Source organism: Drosophila obscura, unplaced genomic scaffold (assembly GCF_018151105.1).
Source record: "Drosophila obscura isolate BZ-5 IFL unplaced genomic scaffold, ASM1815110v1 contig_37, whole genome shotgun sequence".
Taxonomy (NCBI): Eukaryota; Metazoa; Arthropoda; class Insecta; order Diptera; family Drosophilidae; genus Drosophila; species Drosophila obscura.
Genome location: NW_024542825.1, coordinates 1,738,971 through 1,760,981, shown reverse-complemented (window position 1 = coordinate 1,760,981; position 22,011 = coordinate 1,738,971). Strand labels below are relative to the sequence as shown.

At 38.7% G+C, this 22,011-nt stretch overlaps 1 protein-coding gene across 4 annotated transcripts in view; it reads right to left on the bottom strand.

Annotated features, from left to right (window-relative positions):
- LOC111073484 (protein bunched, class 1/class 3/D/E isoforms) overlaps nucleotides 1-22,011 on the bottom strand; it is a 105,516-nt gene that overhangs the window by 24,654 nt on the left and 58,851 nt on the right. Inside the window, exon 1 of one of the 4 annotated variants that reach the window (XM_022365803.2) lies at nucleotides 17,630-18,018. The exons of 2 other annotated variants lie outside the window; for them this stretch is intronic. In XM_022365803.2, coding sequence (XP_022221495.1) covers nucleotides 17,630-17,790 — 161 coding nt within the window. In that variant the 5' untranslated portion in view covers nucleotides 17,791-18,018. Of the gene's footprint in view, nucleotides 1-5,198; nucleotides 5,633-17,629; nucleotides 18,019-22,011 lie in introns of those variants that run through there. One more of the 4 variants, XM_022365804.2, reaches the window with a different exon arrangement.

Below are 22,011 nucleotides of genomic sequence, written 5' to 3'. Positions count from 1 at the left end.
TTGCCAATTCAAGGTGAGCCAGATAGAACCATAGAAAAACAACTTTTTGCAAGCTTTTATGTAAAGCGAATTCAAGCTGGAGCAATACTGTGTTGGCGGTTATTGATATATTTATGCTGCCAGTGTTGCATAATTCCCCTAGCAATTTATCGAAACAATGCTGTAGCTCTACGCTGCACTCTCAATAATTAAGAAAGCTCAGTCTGTAGCTCTTGTTGATTGATGGGTTGGCATAAATTGATTTAAAGAAAAAATTAAATATTCAACCAAAAAGATTTCGATTTCTATTAAATATCCCCCCCTCATTCATCTTTCACTCTGGCCTCTTGACAATTTAATTGCTCATTTGGCATTGCAATTAGATGGGGGAGCTCAGATTGGCGATGGCAGCTTAAACTTTAACACGGCATCGAGGAAGTTTTATTGTCATATTGACCTCAATTTGCTAGACTGACTGTCTGTCTATCAGCAAGGTCAGATGGCCAAAAATAGCGTGGACTCGAAGGTCTAACTCCGATCTCCCACCTGGGGGAAAAAAGTCTTGCTTGATTTGTTTTTAATTGAGACTTTACTCAAAAACTGTTGAGAGATGATGAGGCTATTAAATGGTTAAAGGAGACTCTCAAAAATTGATGAAAATAATATGATAAATATTATGCGTAAAATAATTAAATTAAAATTATAGAGAGCATTAAATTTAAAGTTTTTGAAGGCGTAATTTTGACAAAATAACAACAAAATATATTCCACATTCCACAACAAAAACAATGTGTACTCTCATGATTAAGAAAATTTGTTCGCTGCGGTTCTTTTGTGTCGAAATGCATTATTGTTTACGAGTACGAATAAGAGTATATGGAATGGACTGGGGAATGCACAAATGATGAGATGCGATGAGACTTGGGTCATGGCTTGGATGGATTTGCAGCTGGCAATAAAAAAGCAGACAAGGAGCGCCGCATCAGAAAAAGGTTGCTCGGAAATCCGACACGGAGACTCCACCCTGAGTCACTGCACCACAACAGCAAGGACGCCAAACGGAGAGTTTTTTAACCTGAGAGGGCCCCAAGGGCCGTCGGCGTATTTTTTTATGACTTTCCCATATCTCGAGAAAAGTAAAAGTCTTGGGCCCCCCTCCCCGCCATGCTCGACCAGACGGCAGATGGCCGGTAAAGTGCAATGACTCATGTCGTGACTTTTGTTCTCTTTCTTTTGGCACAAAAATCCGAGTAAGTGCGAAATAATAAATAAAACAACGCTACATTTATTTAGTCAATGTCAGACGCGGACAACGGTCAATGGCGTCTGGTGATGTGATTATTGTTGTTGTTTTTTGGTAGCTGGAAATTCGTTTGGGAAATCCGTGTTTCTTCTGGCAAAAGAATGAAAATTCCAATTGGTCATGGGAATATGCAAATAAAGATTCCAACAGTGTCCCCCATATGTTGCCCTCGCCTAAGCCCCTCATCTCTATGCAGCATCAGACTTTCGCAATCAGCCCACAGCTGGAATCATCATTAGAGCATTTATTGTTATGGATTTCTTATCATCACCCCATCAGGTGCTTTCTGCAGGCCTCCCTCCCGCTGTACAATAATTGTACAAAGCGCAAAGAAACAAACGAAAGAAAGAACAGCCAAAAAACAAAAACACAGACGCAGAAAGCGAAGCAAACGAAAGAAGAATACCAAAAAAATAAATAGGGGCGAAAAAAAGAAATGCAAAGTTTATTAAAGTTCAAGCGCGGCTCCCGAATGCTCCTCCATCAAAAATAAGAATGATGTCATTTATTTATTTATTTTTATTTTGTTTGTGTAAGTTTCAAGATTATTTTTTTTGTATTTTATTCATTTGATTGACTGATTTTTTTTTTTTATTTTCGCTGCTTCTGTATTTTTTTCAAGTAATTTTATTTATCAAATCACGTGATGAATGAACAGTTTTATATTGCTTGCAAATAAACAACACAAAAAATATGGCAAAAGGTATCACTGACAATAACAAAATGCAAATTTAAAGCCACAAAAAAAACCATAATAATGGACAAAGTAGACGAAAATAATCCGGTATGTAAAATAAAATAAATAACGCGAATTTCTAGTTGTTTTGAAAGCTTTAAGGTGTGCTCAGAGCTTTCTGTAATTTTTTGTTTTGATCATTCATATCTTGAAGAACTTAAATCGTTGCTTATATGTAGGAAAACATATCCATGAGAAATATGTCTGCATATCAAGTTTAGGTAACATTACTTCACTCAGAGTTGAGTTCTTACGAACATTAATAAAAAGGAGTCGAGGTTTCGTCTGCTGAAGATCTATTTTCTGTTCTATGATTTTCCATTCATCCTCTCAGTAAAACATATTTCCACTATTTTTAATAAGCCATATACCCATAATATACCCCTCAGATATTCCCCGCTTTCCAAGTAATTTCGTATAGTGCCAGACGCAATGCAAGTTTGTTTTGGTTTTTATTTCTGGTTTGGTTTTCTTAATTTTTTTTTTTTTCTTTTGTTGCATTTCTGCTGGCGCCACTCGCTTGAACGTGCCACTTTTCCCTCTCTTGGCAATTGCAAAGACATCGTCAAATTACACGACGCCAATTGGCATGTAAATTTGGACGAGTCGAAGTCGAATCGAACCCGTTCGATAAGCGCATTATCTCTGGCCCAGAGCCAAGTGCCCGCCGGCCAGGTTAATCCCTTGAATGTCGCTGCTCTTTGGCATTTTCTCTTCTTGGGTCTATTTTCATTCCGTTCACATCGGACGCACCCAAACAACAGGCGACAGTTCGACATTCCCGAAATTTTTGAATTCTTGCGGATGTCGCGCAATGGCTTCGGCTTTGGCTTCGTTCGTGTTCGATCCCCACACACACAAATTGCCTCTTCCAGCACTTTTCACACCAATTGTTTTCCGCTGATTTGGCAAAAAGAGCTGCCCAGTCAGTCCCAACCACTAATGGAGTGGGGGGGGCCGAGATATTGAAATTTTTGCTGATGCAAAACATTTCTGTAAAAGAGAACTTGGCATACATATTTATGCCCACATCTCCTCGATTTCCCGGTGACGACCCGTAAATTTCTGAAGTGTTTATTTGCATTTCGGAGTGTCTCAAGAGCCAGGGCGGGGGGGATCTCTGGTGACAGTGTGTTTACGACTCCAGGAAGTTGACATCTCATACAAATTGTTGAGCAAAAAAAAAGAAAACAAATAGCCAGAAAACAGGAAGTGAATTTCGTAAAAAAAAAGCCTTGACATTCGTTACAAAATAAAAAATACAACTATGCGCTTTTTTAATGAGTTCCTTAAGAAATATAAGAAATACTATTAGTATAATAGCTACAGTTACAAAAGAAAAAGGCAAACTTCATTCATAAATCAAAAATCAAGCCAAAATAAAATGAAAAAGAAATACAATAAAAAATGGGAATAAAATAAAAAAAAAAAAAAAAATTTAAGGCGACAACAGGCATTTGCCCCTGACCCAATTACGATCGAAAATCATGGAAATGAAAAATATACACAACAAAAAAATCCGTATAAGTAGGAATAACGAAAAGGGTTCCACTACATAAAAAGAAAAGAAACCAAAAACAGGCCTGGTAAAAAACAGCTGAAAAATAAAACTGACACTGCCATAAAGTGGTCCAAGTGCAAGACCGGTTCGGTTTGCCGCCTTACTGTGAAGGAAGCCTTAAAAACAAGGCAAAGATATGTCGCCAACTTATCAGGCTTCCAGCGCAAAATTAGGCGCGTGGCAGGCACAGGCAGAGCCTGTAGAGCTCCAAGCTAATGCACAACTTTGCAACAAGTTGCCTAACTGGACGGTGGTAACGGACGAAAAATAAAATGAGGTCAGCGCTAAAAAAAGAAATAGTATTTCATGCACACACAACACACAGTCCACAACAGCTAACAACGTTGGCGATGCGATGCGATGCGTTGGCCCGTTTTTCGATGATGTAAGGCGGCAGGCAGGAAGCGGCAGGCCTGGAACTTGTATCCGTATAAACGTACGGGCAGTAAAAGCTCTCTTCGGGCCAGTAGAGTGTCAGAGAGTGCCCCTCTCAGCGTGCAAATTCTGTCTCAATGTTCAAGAGGTTATTCCAGCATCCTGAATTCAACTTAAAACTAATTTGTGTAGCTATAAAAACCCCCAACAAAAATGTGCAGCTTCCCCAAGCCTGAACAACCATTTGTAAAGAGATCTTTCGATCTCTTACCCAACTTCTATGGCCCCCCTATTTACCCCTACAATTAGAGCGTAAAAGCAGCAGCCACCACACAACTGGTAAATATTTATGTGTGCTTATAAAATCAAGATCCAGATACAAGATTATCGCTCGCCATATACAACTTAGCACCTTGAAAGTCAATTTTTGCTTGGAAGACACTTTCGGACTCCGTTGGGTGGTTGCCAGGCACGGCGCTGAGCCAATAATTGTGGTGTCTGTTCATTATATGTCAGCATGATGTCTGAGTGCTCTGCTAATTGATTTTTTAAGCAGAGTATCACCATCCAGCCCCCAGCCCAGCCAGCCAAGGGTTGCCAATATATTGGATCTATTTATAGCCACCTGTTCAATTGTCGTTTGTTTTGCTACGTTGTCGCACATGCATTTTTCACATAAATTTGCTAAAATTAGCTTAGTAACCAATTTGCAACTGTCATTCGAGTATTAGTCACCCACATTTGGGGCGGTCTATTTATTTAGTTGACTTGCCAATCAGCCAGTGGTGTCTGATGATACAAGTCAATCTATCTTTCAACGTGAAGTTGTTTAATATATGAAGTTGCGTAACGCTAGATTTTATATCGCCCTGAAAAGCTTTCAGGCCAACAATGGGCTCTCATAATACACACATATGTATATGTATAATTCCCATCTAAAAGTAGAACCAAAACAAAGTCTAGAAATTCTATAAAATTACCCACACCCCACTGGCTTACTTAACCAAACGCCCAACAATTTTATCTCAGCAAAGATAATGGCGAGTCAACAACTGTGTTAAGTGCTACTGTATTCCCACACCAACACACCAAATCCCTAACCAAATAAAGGCGTTATCATAGAATGATCTCTCCACCTTTGCTGGACAATAACCTCAGCTTATCTGGCAGAAAAAAAAAAGCTGTGATCCGTAAGGCTACACACAAATATAGAGGGGTCTGATCTAACCCTAATTCATACTCACTCTGGCAGAAAGTAATCGATGTATTTCATTACGACTTCCCGAACGGGATCCTGTTGTTTGCCAGAAATACTTGGATACATATCGAAATCCATTTTGCTATTTGTATTATTATTATTATTATTGATATTGATATTGCTGCTGCCGGTTTCAGTTTTCATTCTCGTTTATAACGATACGATTGCGATAAGGTGTGTGTGTTGCGTGGAGCAAATTTTCAAGTGTTTTTCGCGTATGATATGTATAGAATTTATTCTTAATTCTTGATTTTTATGTTGTGATGGGTGGATACACACACACAGGCACAGGCACAGGCACACGCACACGCACGCACGCGTCCTGTTTTCCTGTGAGCAAAACAACGGGCTAATTGGGTTTTGTTTTGTCTACTCTCTTTCGGGAGCTTCCTCTTTTATTTTTCACTTGCAATTATTTTACACACACACACACGTGTGCTTTTTTGTAGGCTTTTGTGCTTTTATTTTTATGTTCTGTTCTTCTTTTTTTTTTTTGTATGCTTAAAACAAACAAAACAACAAACTTGGGAGCTCTTTTATTTGTGTGCTTCTTGGCTGCTGAGAGCGACTCTCTCTCTCTCTCGCTCCTCTCTGTCTGTATTCAGCTACCTTTGGGGTATTTCTTATTCAGCAACTCTCTTTCTTGTATTGTCCCTCTCTCTCTCTCTCTCTCTTTCTCTCTCGCCGAGTGAAAATGTTAAAATGCGCGCGAGACGTTTTTTTATTTGGCCTTTTGGTGTATTTTCTGATTCTGTTAAGACCTTTTGCAATTGTTTATGTGCTCTGCTGAGCTTTTCAAAGCAATTTACTTTGCTTTTCATTCATTTAGCGATCTCTTTGTTGGCCACCCACTGGTACTGTGCCACTTTCCTGCTCTTTTCACACAATTCGCTCGCTCTCAACAATTTATCACACAAAAAACACTTTTTCGCACACGCACACAACGGCAAGAAAAACGCCTTTACAATTTATTTGTTTAAACTAAAACACAGCAACATAAAAAACAAAGCCCAAAGCGAGAAAAAATGCTTTAAAGTTGTAACTTCTTTTTATCTGAATTTTTTTCGTGTTTGCTGCACCAGAGCTCCCAACATAATGTTGACGTCTCTGTCGCTGTCGCTGCTGTTGGTTGCTGCCCGCTGGCTGGCTAGAGACACACAGAGAGAGAGAGAGAGAGAGAGAATCGGTGAGAGAGAGGCAACAATCCGCGCCAGGTTACAACAGCTTTCGGTGGTGGTTTGGTTGGCTTTTTGAAGTTCCGAGAGAGAGAGAGAGGAACTGCAGGCAGCAGTAACAGCGACAGCGGCAGAGCGGTGGAGCAGAGCAGAGCAGCCATTGAAGCTGAAAGTTGTCTGATTGTTGTTGCTTGCTGTTCGTTGGGTGGCAGAAAGGGCAGCCGCTAAAGCAAAGCTTAGAAAAAGAGAGGCATAGGCATGGGCATGGCATACAAAAAGCAAAGCGTGAACGGAAAGGCATTTACAGGTGCCATTCGTTAGTTGGAACAGAAAAAATGGGAGAACGGTTCACAAAATTATATCGAATTATATTATAATTGTTCAGCAAGAAGTAGGATCTAGCTTATTTCTAGTGCCAGAATTGGATATGCATATTTGAAGTCTTATAAACTTGAAAATCTCATGGAGCAGAGCAAACCTTAAAAAAACCTATAGTTCAACCATCACAGCCAGTTGCCACTGTACGTACTCTCCCTCTAGCTCCACCGCTGTTGTTCTCCAAAGCCAAATTATATGTTATTTCTGGGGGTCTGTTGTTATGGCCTTTCCACGTTTTTCCTTGGATCGGCGGCAAACAGCAAAATACACGAAAAATAAACAAACAAGATACAAACAAACACACGAAACAACAACAGAAATATTTCAGTTAATTTTTGAAGCAAAGAGAGCGCCCATTGATCTCTCTCTCTCTCGCACACTAACGCACACACAGCGGCATTAAAAAAGCAACATGGCTGCTTTTGTTGAAAGCTTTTAGCTGAATTCCAGATACAGAGAGAGAGAGAGAGAGAGAGACCGAAACCATACAAATGGTTTTGTCAGCAAATGAGAAAGGCTGCGAGAGAGAGAGAGCCAGTAACGTGTAAGTAACGGCAAAAGAACTTTTGAATTTCAGCGATGCGATGCAGCAGCAGCAGCATCAGAGTCGAGAGACCCTCCATGCTCCATGCCACTTGACGATGACAAGGTGCCACGTTGAAGGCTCAATAACCCGTACTGCCAGTAAGCCACCACCAGCCGATAGACTAACAGACAGACCAGAGCCAACCACCCACCCACCACCCACAATGGGTGGGAGAGAGGAGAGCCATGCCCATGAGCGGTGCATACATTGGATTTTCTCACGCTGTTGCTCTTTGGGTGGGGTAAAAATATTAATATCGTACTTCAGGTTCCAATCAGCTGATTATGGCCGAGAAAAAAAATAGGGTAGGTAGCGGATACGTGGGAAACGTATCCAAAGTCCAAAAAGGTAGAAAACTCGTATATTCCTTATTGTTTATCGTTTATTAAAAAAACTCCAAGTTAAAATATGGAAAAAGTTTGTCAGTTCGCATGATGAATAGATGTTACGACTCGTTCTGTTTCACGGTACTCTTAAGCATTCCCTGAAAGTCCGCAAATCTCTTAAAAATCTACCAGCTTACCCATACTTTGTGTAAATTTTATACACTACATTTTCAAGTATTTTCTTGAAAAACTCACCTGAAAGAGATAAGAGAGAGAGATCGTTAATTAACTTTTAACATTTTAATCAAATACAGCTAAATAAAATTTTCCCCCATAGAAATGTAGGCCTAACTATTTCCGCAAGTTCACGCATTTAGGCTTATGGGGGGGTTCCGCAATTTTACTACATTGTTTTTACGACTTTTGCAACACTCCAGCAAAAGCCAACGGATTTCGAAACCGCATCGAAATTGTTTAAAGAAAATTGTTGTCGGTCACGCAATGGATACAAGTGAAGAAAATGAGCAGCGCAAGAGAAAGAGGAGAAAGAAATGTGCGTAACGATTGCGTTGTGAAATGCTGATTATGGAGCAGGGATATGGGGTGTTGAGATATTTGTTTTCTTGCAAAATATACGAGTATATTTGCGTTGAGAATGAAATGAAAATAGATACAATCTATAGATCAATCCACACCCATTTTTAAACTCATTTGATTCCATATTTACTGGGTGCCAACCCTCTCAAAAATATGCAAATTAGTTGAGTAAATTGTTGATGGCAGCTAGAGCAAAGCCAAGTGCAAATAAATGTCAACGAAATGCTTTATATTATGGGAAGAAAATATGTAAGCGCCGCCACGTGCCCAGCTAGAAGTATCCAGAAAGTACAACACAAAAATATATCACAATAAAATATCCTGCTAATGAATGCAATTTTCATGTTTGTATGTGCTGTGAACCAGCTGTAAAGGCTGTTGATTTTTCGCACAAAACAACGTTGTTGTCGATGGAGCAGCCACGCCCCGGCAATTAGCAAAAGGCCTCTACTAAGTATAACCAATAACAAAAAAAAAAAAAAAAGAAACCAAAAAAGCCGCAACAGATCTCCAAGCCAGCCGGATAAAGGCACACTCGCGCCGCAGCAAACACAAAACCGACAGGCAACAAAAACAATTGTGTAACATAAAACAGAGTCTAACTGTGAACATTGTTGGCTGCTGACAGGGGAGCCCGCTGCTGCACCGAACCGCCAAGACAGATAGATATTTCCAGGCATTGTTTTGTTGTTATGAAACCCAAGACACAGCCAGCGAACGGGCGAACGAACACAACAACAACGAACCGAACCGACAACAACATTTAATCGCTTGGCTTGAGGCGATGCCGCATCATTATACCCTCTCCCATTCAGGCGGGGGGGTACTTTAATTTTAGTTAAAAGTTGGACAGACATCCTCCATTAGAGAGGGAAAATTTGACTAGTCGTGAGCCGTCGGAGCCACTACAAATAGATCATTGTAGCTTTTGCTTTATTTTTAGCTTTGACAAAAAATCACAAAAAATTAAAAAAAAAATGTCCAAAGCTTCTCTTAACTTTGGCTCAGACCGGATCACAATTTTCTATCATTATCATTCAAAATTCTGTTCAGAATAGATCCCAAAGAGAATCCTGGATATATCCGGGGAACTATGCATCGATATTCCCAAAATATATATTTAAATAGAGCATACAAACTTCGTCTCGCTGAAAAAGCGAGGCCTTCATGCACATTTGGTTTTTTGCTGCAGCACAAAATCGTGAGTTTTTTTTTTTTGTTACTTTCATTTTCAGAGTTTTTCCAGGCAATGGCAATTTAATGCCAGGCTGCAAGTCATTAGGTGGTGCCTGCACCTCTGACCTGCCCCATTCCGTCTCCAACTCCACAACTGCAGCTCGATGAAAAGCGAAAGGCAAACTCACGTCAAGTTCAACCTTTGACCTCAAGTCTACTGCCTCCTGAGCGTATGTGTGTGGGTGTGTGTGGGTGTAGAGTGTTAGGCGTAAAAAAAAAGGTTCAACACTGATTAACCATTTGAATGTTTTCCACCGCTAATTTCCACTTGACATGTCAATTTCCCATTAATTCGAGTTGAATGTCAGCTGCGGCGGGTTTAATTCAATAAATGTGAAACCCTTGAGACCCTCATGCAGAAGGAAAAGATTGGAGCCGGTGGGAGAATAAATTTCCATAATTATAAACTTTTTTTTCAGCATTAATTTCTTTTCCTCTTTAACTTTCATTTTATTATTATAATTCCTGTTGAATCTTTTTCTGTAAACTTCCTTTGGAAAATTTTCATTTCATGCCCTCACACATTTTAATTAAGTTTTATGCAAATTAACGTACATCCTCCTTTAAAATTAAATTACATTTTAAACAACAAAAGTTAAGGTTAAGCTTTTGCGGTCTTTTTTTTTTGCCTTTCACTCACGCATCGCTGACGTTTTGTGGAGTCGTAAATTAATAAAATAAATAAAGATGTTACTCATAAAGAGTAAATAATAATAGCAAACAGATAAATAAAGAGAGAGAGAGAAATCGGCTAGATAGCGGGCATTTCAATAAGATTTTCGTTTGCACATTCGGAGGGCAGTTGAAATCTGAGCATTTGTTTAAATTCGTCTTCCGTAAACAAAAAAACTATTTGTTTTCCCACAGATGCGGAAAACACCCCAACCCTTAGATATAAATAAAGAATCTTCTTTCACTTTTCTATCATTTGATTTCATTATCCATTAACTGATCCGTTCCTTTCACTGAGACTTTCCCAAGCCTCTGCTCCGCCCTCTGCTAAAAACAAAACGACAATCACTTGCAGCGCAAATGTCCCATTAGCCAAACTCTTGCCCTTCTTTCATCTTCATCTTCATCTAGAGTGCGTGTGCGTAAATGTGTCCAAATATAGATAGACCCCGCAAAAGTATTCATAAATCTTTCAACAATTTGTTTGTTTGATGGTTGACGTCATGTGTTCCGTTCCGTTCGGTTCGGTTCGTTCGACGGCTGCGGCGGCATTCACTGAACATTGAAATGTTTGCACTCTGCGTATTTACTTTTTAATTGAGTCATAAAACGAGACGAGGCAAACACCCCAGGAAAGGGGCTGGCTGGGGGCATCCGTTAAGATGAAAAGTCGAAATATTTACAGTCAAAATATGATCGGATTGAGCAAAAAGTGGACTAAAATGACGTCAAAAATTGAGCAAGTAAAAACCCCAATGGAAACACCTGAATGCTGTTGGCAGAAACACTTAGAGGCAACCGAAGATTTAGATACCCTATGCCAGATAAAAAAAATATATCCAGAAATAAATCAAAACTAGATCTGTGAATATATTCTAAAAATATGCCCTCAAATTCGGGTGGCTCTGGGCATTAATGGGGTTCAAAAGCCAGCTGTTCAAGCAGCCAAACGATAGGTTGTTCTTCTTCATGGAAAGCTACACGTTTCTTTTAAAATGGTACCATTAACTTGTATTTATTTAATCACAGAAGGTCGGGTCGTGATGGTCACACCTTCGCGTAAGTGGATCGATTTTCGATTTAGCTGAGACAGCTTGGCGGCGGCGGCGACGGCAATGAAATATTATTCCCCGCGTTCATCATCGTCGTCGTGCCCAACGTTTTAGCATTATTAAACCCCATCATTTAGTACGTATTTATGACTCGTCTGTCAGACGTAAGCTAACCGCAAGCGGGTAAACAAATCGAAAGGAAAAGGCACGTAGAACCCCCAGCCACCCCAGAAAGCTGAGTGCACTCTGCCACAGCTACAGACACAGCAACAGCAACAGCCACAGTTGTTTGAATCCTACTATACACGCTTGACCGGCTTGGTCTCTGTCTCTATCGCCTCTATCATTCACGTTTCACGTGCTAAATCCACACGGCGATAATCTTGTAAGTGGCAGCAAAAATATGGAAATGGAAACGTGTTTGTGCAATCAAATCAATCTAAGGGGCTAGGGAGCCAGCCAAGATAGTGCTAGAGTCAAGTATAATCGTATTATACTGGATTCAATTATTTTCTATTAATCGTTTTCTTTGTTAGTGTTGCGGCACACACCCATGAACCCCATTAGTTATGACGCAGACCCAGTGGATGAGACGATTCTACATTTGGGTGATGATCGCAGCTTCATTTCGTTGGCTGTAACTTTTTTAATGTGTGACTATTCATAGGGAAATATTTGCTTTACTTGATTCACGATATATAATGCACATAATGATGAGTTCTGGACGATATGTCTTTGTTACGAATATCGTATAAAAGAGAGAAAGTAAATCAGGTTATTATAGATAGCTATGACAATTTTTTATACCCGGTTGTTTACTCATTACACCATACAATGATGATGAATTCTTTGTTTTTTTATTGCTCTTGAATACGCTTTATGAAATTTTATATTTGAATAATACCAGCCGATAAAATTTGACCCGTTATGATCCCTTTAAATCGCGCATTGCCAAAAACTAGTATGGTAGGTGGGGGGTTGGTAACACTTTCTGTTATTTATTGTGTGAAGTTTGAGCAGGATATGTCAATTACTGTGTGTTGACAGCCAAAAGTATCTCTGGCGGATTTTACTGAACATTTTTGGCAAGCAAGCGTCTAGCAGAGGTAGCCATAATAATACTCTTCAACTCAGGTGACGATCCTACTTAAATGAAATGTATCTTTACTGGTGAAAATATGTGGGTTTATATTCATGTTTTGCTTTGATTACTGTGGAGTGTTTCATAGATTTGACTTCCTGTGATTTAATTCGGTTCTCAGAACTCCTCGAATATCCATTCCTGGGAACGTGTCACACAAGTCGATTCAGCCCAAAAAAAACTTTAATTTCATGTTTTATTTTATTTTATTTTTATTTTTCACATTTTTAGCGGTTGAACACCTGAAGAAAATGATGCGGCCAAGCGAAAACATTATTCATGGTCAATCTAATTTGCATGTGCGTTACTGAGCACACACAATATACATATGTATGTACACATGTACCACATACATACATATATCAACTGAGAGATGTGTGGACCAGACAACACATGTTTTTTTTTTTGGGGGGCTTCTGTCTGGCCAGCCGCTCAAAAACAAACAAATTAAAGCGTAGCAAAACCTAAAAAAAGAAGCAAAAAAAAAGGTGCAAAATGTGTTAAAGAAGATACGAAATTTAAATAAATTCTCAAGTTGTAAAATTTACTACAGTGGTATCGCTCTCTCCCATGAATAGATTTGTGTTCTATTCCATAATAATTGTTCAGTCTCTTGACTTGTTCAGTATTTTGACTTGTACTTGTATTTGACCTTCATTATTGTTGATTTTTCAGCCTACAACATGCTTAACATTTTACGATATTATTTTTCGAATGTTTTCCGCTTCGATTAAGGAGAACATATGGACGGGCTGTGCCTCCCTTTTAGTGGCGCCCGATTCACCTTGAATATAGATTTTTAATTGTCTGTGGCGCTCACTCGCCTCACTCCACCCAAAAAAAGATTTATGCCCATCCCCCGTTGCTATTGTTTATATATGTATATATTTTTCTCCCATTTAGTTGTTTATAATTCTCGCTGTTCTGTTCTGTTTTTTTTTCGATTTTTGTTTCGTGTTAAGCGAAAATTTATTGAGCATCATTTGTTGGGGCCGCCGCCTCAGGGACTGAAGAAAGTACGAGATGTATTCACACTCTTGTACGAAAGATTAATTATGGTATTATTATTTTTTATTTTTAATTTTGCATTCCATTTAATTTATCATTATTTGACATTGTCTTAATGTCAAGGTTAATGCACTATCGCCAAATTGCGTTGTACCTTGTTCGATTGATGAGATTCAAGAGGTAGCCGCTGATCATCGGTAGGAATATAATGAGAAATACAGTAAAAGATCTGTGAGGAGACACACAACTTCCATGGGATTAATTCATATACATACTTATGTGGGTATGTGTATTGGTATCTCCCTTAACGAACCCCTTAAAGGTAACGGTTTATTTTTTGTAGGTATGCAAGTTTGTACTCTTATCTATTATAAAGATCTCCCACTTCCATGTTCAATGCTATTTTATTGGTATTTTAAATTTTCATTTAGAATGCAATATTTCATATGAATGAAAACTTATTAATTTAATATTTAGTTATTCTTAAAGTTTATGGAAATAATATTGTTATTTTTTTGGTAATATATATTTATACTAGATAAATACAAAAAAAATCTAAAACATTATCTTTGTTTTTAATAGTTTTTTTTAAAGTAATATCAATGCACATATAATTCTTTCTCTGAGGTTCTAAGCTCACATATTTGTCACATATTCTGTGACTCTTTTTACCTACTACACACAATCCCAAACCTTCTTTTCTGCCTATGCCTATGCCCCATGCAATATGTGTGCGCCAGCTGCAATTAAAAATAAACCCAATCGATATCTCGATATTAATAAGTTCCATGTCCCCGCGCTCTGATAAGCTCGAAAAGAGCCAAACTTCTAGCCGACAAAGCCCCCCTTGACTTGGGGCATGTGTTGGCGCTTTCACGCCGCTTTTCCACTTGAAGGAACTCTCTGGGTCTCTGGCTCTCTCGAACACCCCCCAACCCCCAACCATAACCATCTCTGCGCCCGCACATTCATCACAGTTATAAGCGTTCCTCAGCACGGAAAGGTCAAAGTTCATGTGGGAACTACTCAGGTGCATTTACCTTTTCAGTCGTTGACACAAAAAGACACAAAAAAAAGAATACTTCTTCTTTTTTCGCTGTTGTTACTAGGCAGTGGGGGCGTGGCTGTTGTTATTTCACTCAAGTTCTTAACTCTGTCGTCTGTCTGTCTGCCAGTCTGAGTTTTTGATGTTATCTGAAAGTTTTTTTTCGTTGCCGTTTGTCCGAGTTCAAGGCAGTTCATTCATAGAAGACAATAGTGGGGGGGACAGACAGAAAGTTTCTCCTAATTACCTCTCATTGTTCACAGTTGTAGGCGTGAATTAAAAATTAAGAGCCAGAACTGGGAACAGGGGGAATGTACAGACAAGACAAATTGGAATCGCGTGTGCCCCCCAAATATGTATATAATTTTGAGGCAGGAAGGAAAGAGACATGGGGTTAATGATGATGGCAGAGATAGCCGAGAATTACTGTGTTCTATTTTGAAGCAGATTAAAAATTAGATTGCGTTCAGAGTGGGACAATGAAGATGACACAACAAAGTACAGCAATGGAATGCTGTAACAAAGAATCACTTTGAGAATTTATATAATAATTATCGCATCATTCAAGGTTAAGTCAGAACAAAGCACAGAAATCTATAAGAACGATAAGAATACAGTCGGAACTCGATAATTTGAATATATATAATTTCCACACACTTTGGACAGTGTTGTTGGAATTGAAATAAATTTAAAATTTATGAAAATAAATAAATAAAATAAAATTTTAATTTATATCAATATCGAAAATATTAAACCTAGGGCTGTTCTGTTCTGAAAGAGTTTCCACTGTACTCTTTATATAAATAAGGTAGTGGAGATACAAAAAAATGCACTGGAAGAATCTCTTAACAAAGGATCTCAACGATATTACGAATATATCATATATTCAGGGTGTAATGAATAATAAATAATAATATTATTATATTATAATATAATATAATAATAATAAATATTAATGATAATAAAAAATAAAAGAGAGCTGCACAAGCACAACGCTGGCTGGAAAGGGCCTCGGCCTCTCTTGCAAATTTTAGAGCAGGCGAAAATAGCTGGCAAAAGGAAAAACAAAGGAAGCAGCACTGAAGGTCAACCAGAGAGTCTTTTCTTGTTTTGATTAATTTGAAGGGCGATGCTGTAATCTTTGTGGATGGGTATATTCTCTTAATAAATTTGTGTATTTTCCTTAGATGTTGTGCAGGAAAGGGTGACCATTATTGCCATTATCTTACATACAGATTACATGCTGACGTCAACTCATCTCTTTCGACCGCCGCCACCTTCTCACGTTCAACGCCTTGCCCAAAGACATTAACCCATGCCCGAAGCGGTGGTAGAGAGAAAGAGAGAGACAGAGCAGCTCTTCCCGTTATTCCCAGTCGACCATTAAAAGTGATGTGACATCCGCCAGCCAACAAAATGCGATTTGCCATCATACACGAGTGTGAAAGAGGCAGGGGGAAGAGAGGGGTGGTGTGCACTTTGCAATATGCAATTAGAAATGCAATGAGCGATGACTGCGATAAACGGTCAAGCAAATGAACTTCAACGCCCCTGTCCCGCCGCCTAAACCTCTCTAGCCATAGCCCGCGTACGGTATTTGGCAAGGGACGGAGAGGGAGGGGCGGCGATTAATGCACATGTGAGCGCGTGGCTGTTAAAACAAACAACACACAAAACAAGCCACCCACCCGCAATGCCACAAAGGGAGAGCCGAAGAAGAGAGGGAGTGCGCGAGAGTGGCGAGCGATGAGCGTAAGGTGACTTATAAAACCAGCAGAAAGGAGAGAGGGGGGGCAGAGCGACGAACGGAACAAGAGGCGGAACTATAAAATGCAACGATTTTGTTGCTTATTCTACTTCAGCACGACTTTTAGTATACCCTTTGAAAGGGTTTGATAATTCCGGAACTTCACAAGCTTTGATTTTAATGTATTTATGTATCAATTATATTTACATTTATTTATTTATCAATTAGCCAAACATTTAACTAGTGCTGCATAAGTACAATCGATGGTCTGCAAGTGTATATTCAGCACCTGCCCTCCCTCTTTTTCTTAACTTTTAATTAATTTTTCTGTGCTTTTTGCCTGTGCAATTTATTTTTATTCATTTTTTTTTTTTTTAGTAATTTACAATATTTGCATTTTTAGCAAATTTATATTTTTTTTATTTGTTGTTTGCATCTTGCTGACTGATTTATGCAAATGATTTGGAAATGGAAAATGACTGAAATAAAAAATATAAAAACTACATTATGGAAATACTTGAATTTTAATATGAAAAATTGAATGGAATAACAGGTTTCGATTCACTTAAGGTGTTAGGGGAATCATTGTAAATTAATGATTTACGATCAGTGATTTGTTTAATTTTAGATCAAATTTATCAAGCTAACATCGTTTAAAGATCTTTAGTACAAAACATTTACGCAAATATTTTTTGAAATTCATTTAAATAATTTGTTAAATATGGTAATCACGTGCTTTATAAAACCGATTAAATAGCCCCATCCTAATGCATATTCACAAGGGTTTGGAAAAACTAGAAAATACAATTTCTCTAGGCATAAATCTCGTAACAAAAGGTTTGTAATTCATTTGAATTTTAAATAGTCGGCTTTTTGCACGGCGGGCTTTTCTTGAAGGTCTTTCAATGTCAACTCACTAAAATATTTTCAAGGGAGTTTTGAGAATTCATACAGACTTTTTCATAGAAGGTAAAGATAGATTCGAATATATCTGACAAAAAAATAAATAGAATAGAGCAAATACTCATATAATCGTACTATAATTTAAATCAACAAAATGTATCCCAAGTAATTATCTTGAGAATATATGAAGTAAAACGAATTTAAGATACTCAGTACTCAGATTGTCATAATGGTGGAAAAAAGAGAGAACAAAAACTTCCAATTGAGAACAATGATAAGTCACAAAAATAGTGTAATAATGGCTATATTTTTAATTGGACAGTGATTAAATTTGGTAGATCTATAGCTAATTACTATAGTTATTAACCCACCGAATGTCAAAGTTTTATCTTTCAATAAGATAATTTGATCCTCTACGAACAGACAGATGGCTGATGGGTGAGTGAGTCTGATCTAAATAAAGCTTCCTTTATAAAATTCTCTCTATTAAATGCCAACTACTTTATTGCCCTCTGATTTACGAGCACCGATTAAGTGCGAATGCAACTTACTTATCGACTTCAGTGCTAAACATTCGCACCATGTGACGCTGCAGATACTGGGGCACGGATTGCGGAGAGGCTGGCGGCGTCTGATAGGAATTCATCATGGCCTCATCATCATCAAAGTAGCCCGAGGACGTGGAGGAGGATGTGCGCGGATATTTTAGCATTTTATTGGCACTTTTTCAACTATTTTTTATTTTCTTTATTGATTGATGATTGATTGGATCGGGGCACTTTTCACTTTTGCTCTATATACTGGGGATTTATTGGGTTTCAAATTGATTAGAGCATTAAACAGATGGATTGCTTTTCATGTAATTTTTTTATTGTGGGTTTTATTGTGTGTTGTTGTATAACAAAATGCACACTCAAAATGCTGTGCATTTAATTATTATTCAATCGGGGCGAAGAAAGGAAATGGCAAACAAATTGGTTAGCCGGTCGAACGACAACTAAAAACAAAAATTGCTTTGAATTTTCGATTTTTTTGCATTAATTTTGTTTTGGTTGTGTGTCTTTGCGAGTTGCGAGTCAAGAGACTCGGAGAGGGCGCGAGAAACTGAGAGCAACATACAGGCAGGCAGGCGCTTGGACACACACGTTAAGCAATTGTATTTATAATTTTATTTATATATTTTGCATTTGTGTTTTTTTTTTTCTCCTCCTACTCTCTGATAAATTGTTAAGCGCTGTCTGGAACTGGTTGCGCGTGCCAAATGGCAAAAACTAATATGACAGAAATACGGAACGGAGAGAATTCCCCTCGAGCACTGTGCGCTGGGTGAGGAGAGTTTCGTTCCTTACTCGGTAATTAATCAAGTCTTGACTAAAAATAAATATTAACCAATTAAATTTATCTATGGAGATACGCACAGCACAGCAGCCATCGCACTTGTGCTCCAAAAAAGATACAAAGCGAAGAACGCAGAGACTAATTTCATGTTTGTTTGAGATACGAGAGGAATTTTTGGTGGCAAATGTCAAAACGTGATTTTCGGTTCATATTTGTAGCAGCGAAATTTAGTCTCTAGGCGTTGGAAAAGCCTAAGGAAATAATTATGGGAATTTAGTGGAAATTTTTGGATGAAAGAATTAGAGGAATATTCTCTAATATATGTATTTTATAATTATAAAGAGAGAGCTCTTTTGCCTAGAATTGTCTGCTGGAATGGAAGGGCTAATCTCTTCATTCTTCGCTGCTCCTCGGGAATTATTTAAACTCAACTTTTATTTATTCTAAACCCAAAATTTTCCTCCAAATGGAGGAATAAACATATACCCAACAAGAAGGCCGAATGTAAGGCAAAACTTTTGACCAACCCAACCAAAAAATATACAAAATACAAAATGTATTTCAAATTTTTGTTTTTGCGTTTTTCCCTCATTTTCTTTTTGCCTGCGGTGTATTTTTAGACTCGTTTTTGTTGTTGTTTTATTTTTTTGTGTGTCGTTTGCTTCGATTTAGATAGATAGATTGTGCGTGCGATCGTGTACATAGATAGATTTGTATCTACAAGTATGTACATACATAAAGGGATAGAGATACCATTCAGAGCAGCACTCAAAGCAGACTGGCAGATAAATAAGCGCCGAAGAATTCACAATCGGGCAGTAACAAGGTCAGGGTACAGCTACAACAACAGCAGCTACAACAACAACACTTAACGCACGTCATCGAGCGAGTCGCTCGGCGGCGTATCCGAAAGATATACAGATACAACAGATAGAGAGCTGGCTGGCTGGCTGGCTGAGTGCTTCTGTTCGTCTGCGCTTTGTCGTGCATTCAACTTAAATTATAGCAAATTGTTTAAACAAATATCTACTTTGTTCACACCACAAATACAATTTTACGTTGCTTTTTTTTTGGTATAATTTTTTTTTTCTTTTTTGTTCGCGTTTACGTCTCACGCCGGCGACAAGTTTTTGTTTACTGAATTCGAACCAAAAACTGATTTTTACACAAAATCCAAAATACCGTCCGACCGTCGACAAAAGCAGCGACGTCGCACCGGCGTTGGCGCTGGCTTTGCTGGCTGCTGCGTTTTTGTGTATGGCAGCCCAGCAATAAAATTATTTTCAAAAATACATTTCTTCTCTCTCCGCTCCGTAGTGTTTTTTTTTCTTTTTGGGGAAGACGTCGACGAATAGGCAAAACCAACCAAAATTTACACAGACGAGCAGGCAGCCGAAGCTATAAAAGATTTTTTTTTTGTAGAACAAAATGAACGATAACACCCGACAACAAGTCAGTCCAGTCGATAGAGAAGCGTAACAACAAGAGCCGAAAAATAACACAATTTTGATTACATCAAAGAACTTTTCGTTCTTATCATAAGAATTCTATCTAATCGCATTCTGATAATTAGCATTGAGTGATAGAAGAGCGAGGGACAGCGCTAGAGAGAGAGACAGAGAGAGAGAGAGCAGGCGTCAGCTGTGGGTGTCAGCTTTTGGGATTCAGGTTGGGTGGAATATTTAAGCGACAAAATAAAACCCATAGAAGCTGATTGAACGGCAATCATCATCAATTATCACGATGGCTGTGCGTTTATGGCAAATGTCAAGTGCATGAGAGGGAAATCTACAATCAGCGATTGCAACGACTTGGGGGATACCCACTAAAGAGGGTTTAACCAATTGCTAAATTGGTAAAGAAAATTTCCGGCGTGTACAAAACTAAAAGGGTAATCCAATGCAATTTTATACATATTTTCTAAGAAATTTACGAGTATGGGTCTCTTTTAAATTCTATCATTCAGTTGCTCCAAAATGTATACAACTTAAAAGTGCCACAAAATTAAATTCAAAGTAGGCACACCGCGCCCCAGGTGACCTTATCTTTATTGTATCTTATCTGATTATAATCTATGAATGGGCTAACTTGAATTATAAGGCTCTTAAGTATTACTTTTGGTTGACTGATATGAAAACACAAAAATATTCAAAACAACTTGAGATTGAAAAAAGCAAAGAAACAAACGATTAATCCAACGATTAATCATGTGGAATAAGCAAGCAGAATAGGCAGGGAATAAATATTTACAAATGATCAATGAGTGCTTAGAGATGGGACTAGAAGTGAGAGTGGCACACGTGCAAGTCTCACTGGGAGCGAGAGCTAGAGCTATCGATAAAGAGGTGCTGCACTCTCTTTGCCTACTCACCCTAAGCTGCTAGTCCACACTGGCAGAGAGATGATTAGAAAAGGGACTACGGGGGCAACTAGAAGTGAGAGTGGCACACGTGCAAGTCTCACTGGGAGAGAGTGCTAGAGCTAGCGAGAGAGCAATCGAGCAAGATTTGCTGCACTCTCTTTGCCTGCTCACCCTTAACTGCTAAGCCACACTGGCAGAGAGATGATTAGAAAAGGGACTATGGGGAGGCGTAATAGATGACTCTGAAATCACTTTGCGTCATTCTCGAAGAATATCTACAAAATCAATATCGTATAAATACAAATTACTGTGATCATTACTACGCTTATTGTTTTCGCAGTCGATATTTCCAATGCCAAATGCCGCCCCCAAGTCCAATCAACCCAAATACCCTCCCCCACCCAGCTAAGTATACGAAAAATACTATAGAATTTTTACCAACGTCACACAATAAGTAAACACTAACTATCGAATGACAGGAAAAGCGTGTGCACTTTGATTATAAGCCCCTCGACTAGCGAACTCCAATCAAAATAAATATGTGGAAAGAGCCAACCCGAAAACGGAATTCACACAACAAATATTCGATTTAATGAAAATTTAAGACTTGGCACATGTTTTCAATGTATCTGCGGGATACAGAAGTGCAGCCAGAGCAGCAAGAAAGTATCAAATGCATGGGAAATTAGGAATAAAGGAAACAAAAATTAGATGGAAAATGGGGAAAGAAAAAGATTGCAACGACAAGTGTCGAGAGTTAGCGTGAAATTTATAACCAAGCAACAGTGGAAAGAAAAGCCAAGAGGGAGGAGAGAAAATGCAAACGATTCGCGCTCTTTGCTTTCTGATTTAAGCAAATTACCGCAGCTGGCCACCTGCGCGTATACGTAATGGGAATTTATTGGCTCATTAGAGTTGAGCAAATGCTGTGGGTAGCAGCAGCAGCAGCAGCAGCAGCAGCAGCGAAAATAGTTTTTGTAGCTGAAATGAAATGAAATTTATGCTTGGCATATTTCCCTGCTTTTTCGCTGCTTTCCCCCACAGTGTCAGCAGCAGCCAGCCAGCACTCGATCGACTGTATAGACTATATCTATATCAGCAGAGTCATACACATGTCTAATTGGCGTTTAATTGCAAGCGTTCGAAAGACGCATTGGCACACAGGCCACGGGGCAGCTGTCATTGAGGGGACTGCCCGTACAAAGAGTCTTATCTGGCTTCTGATAATCTAGC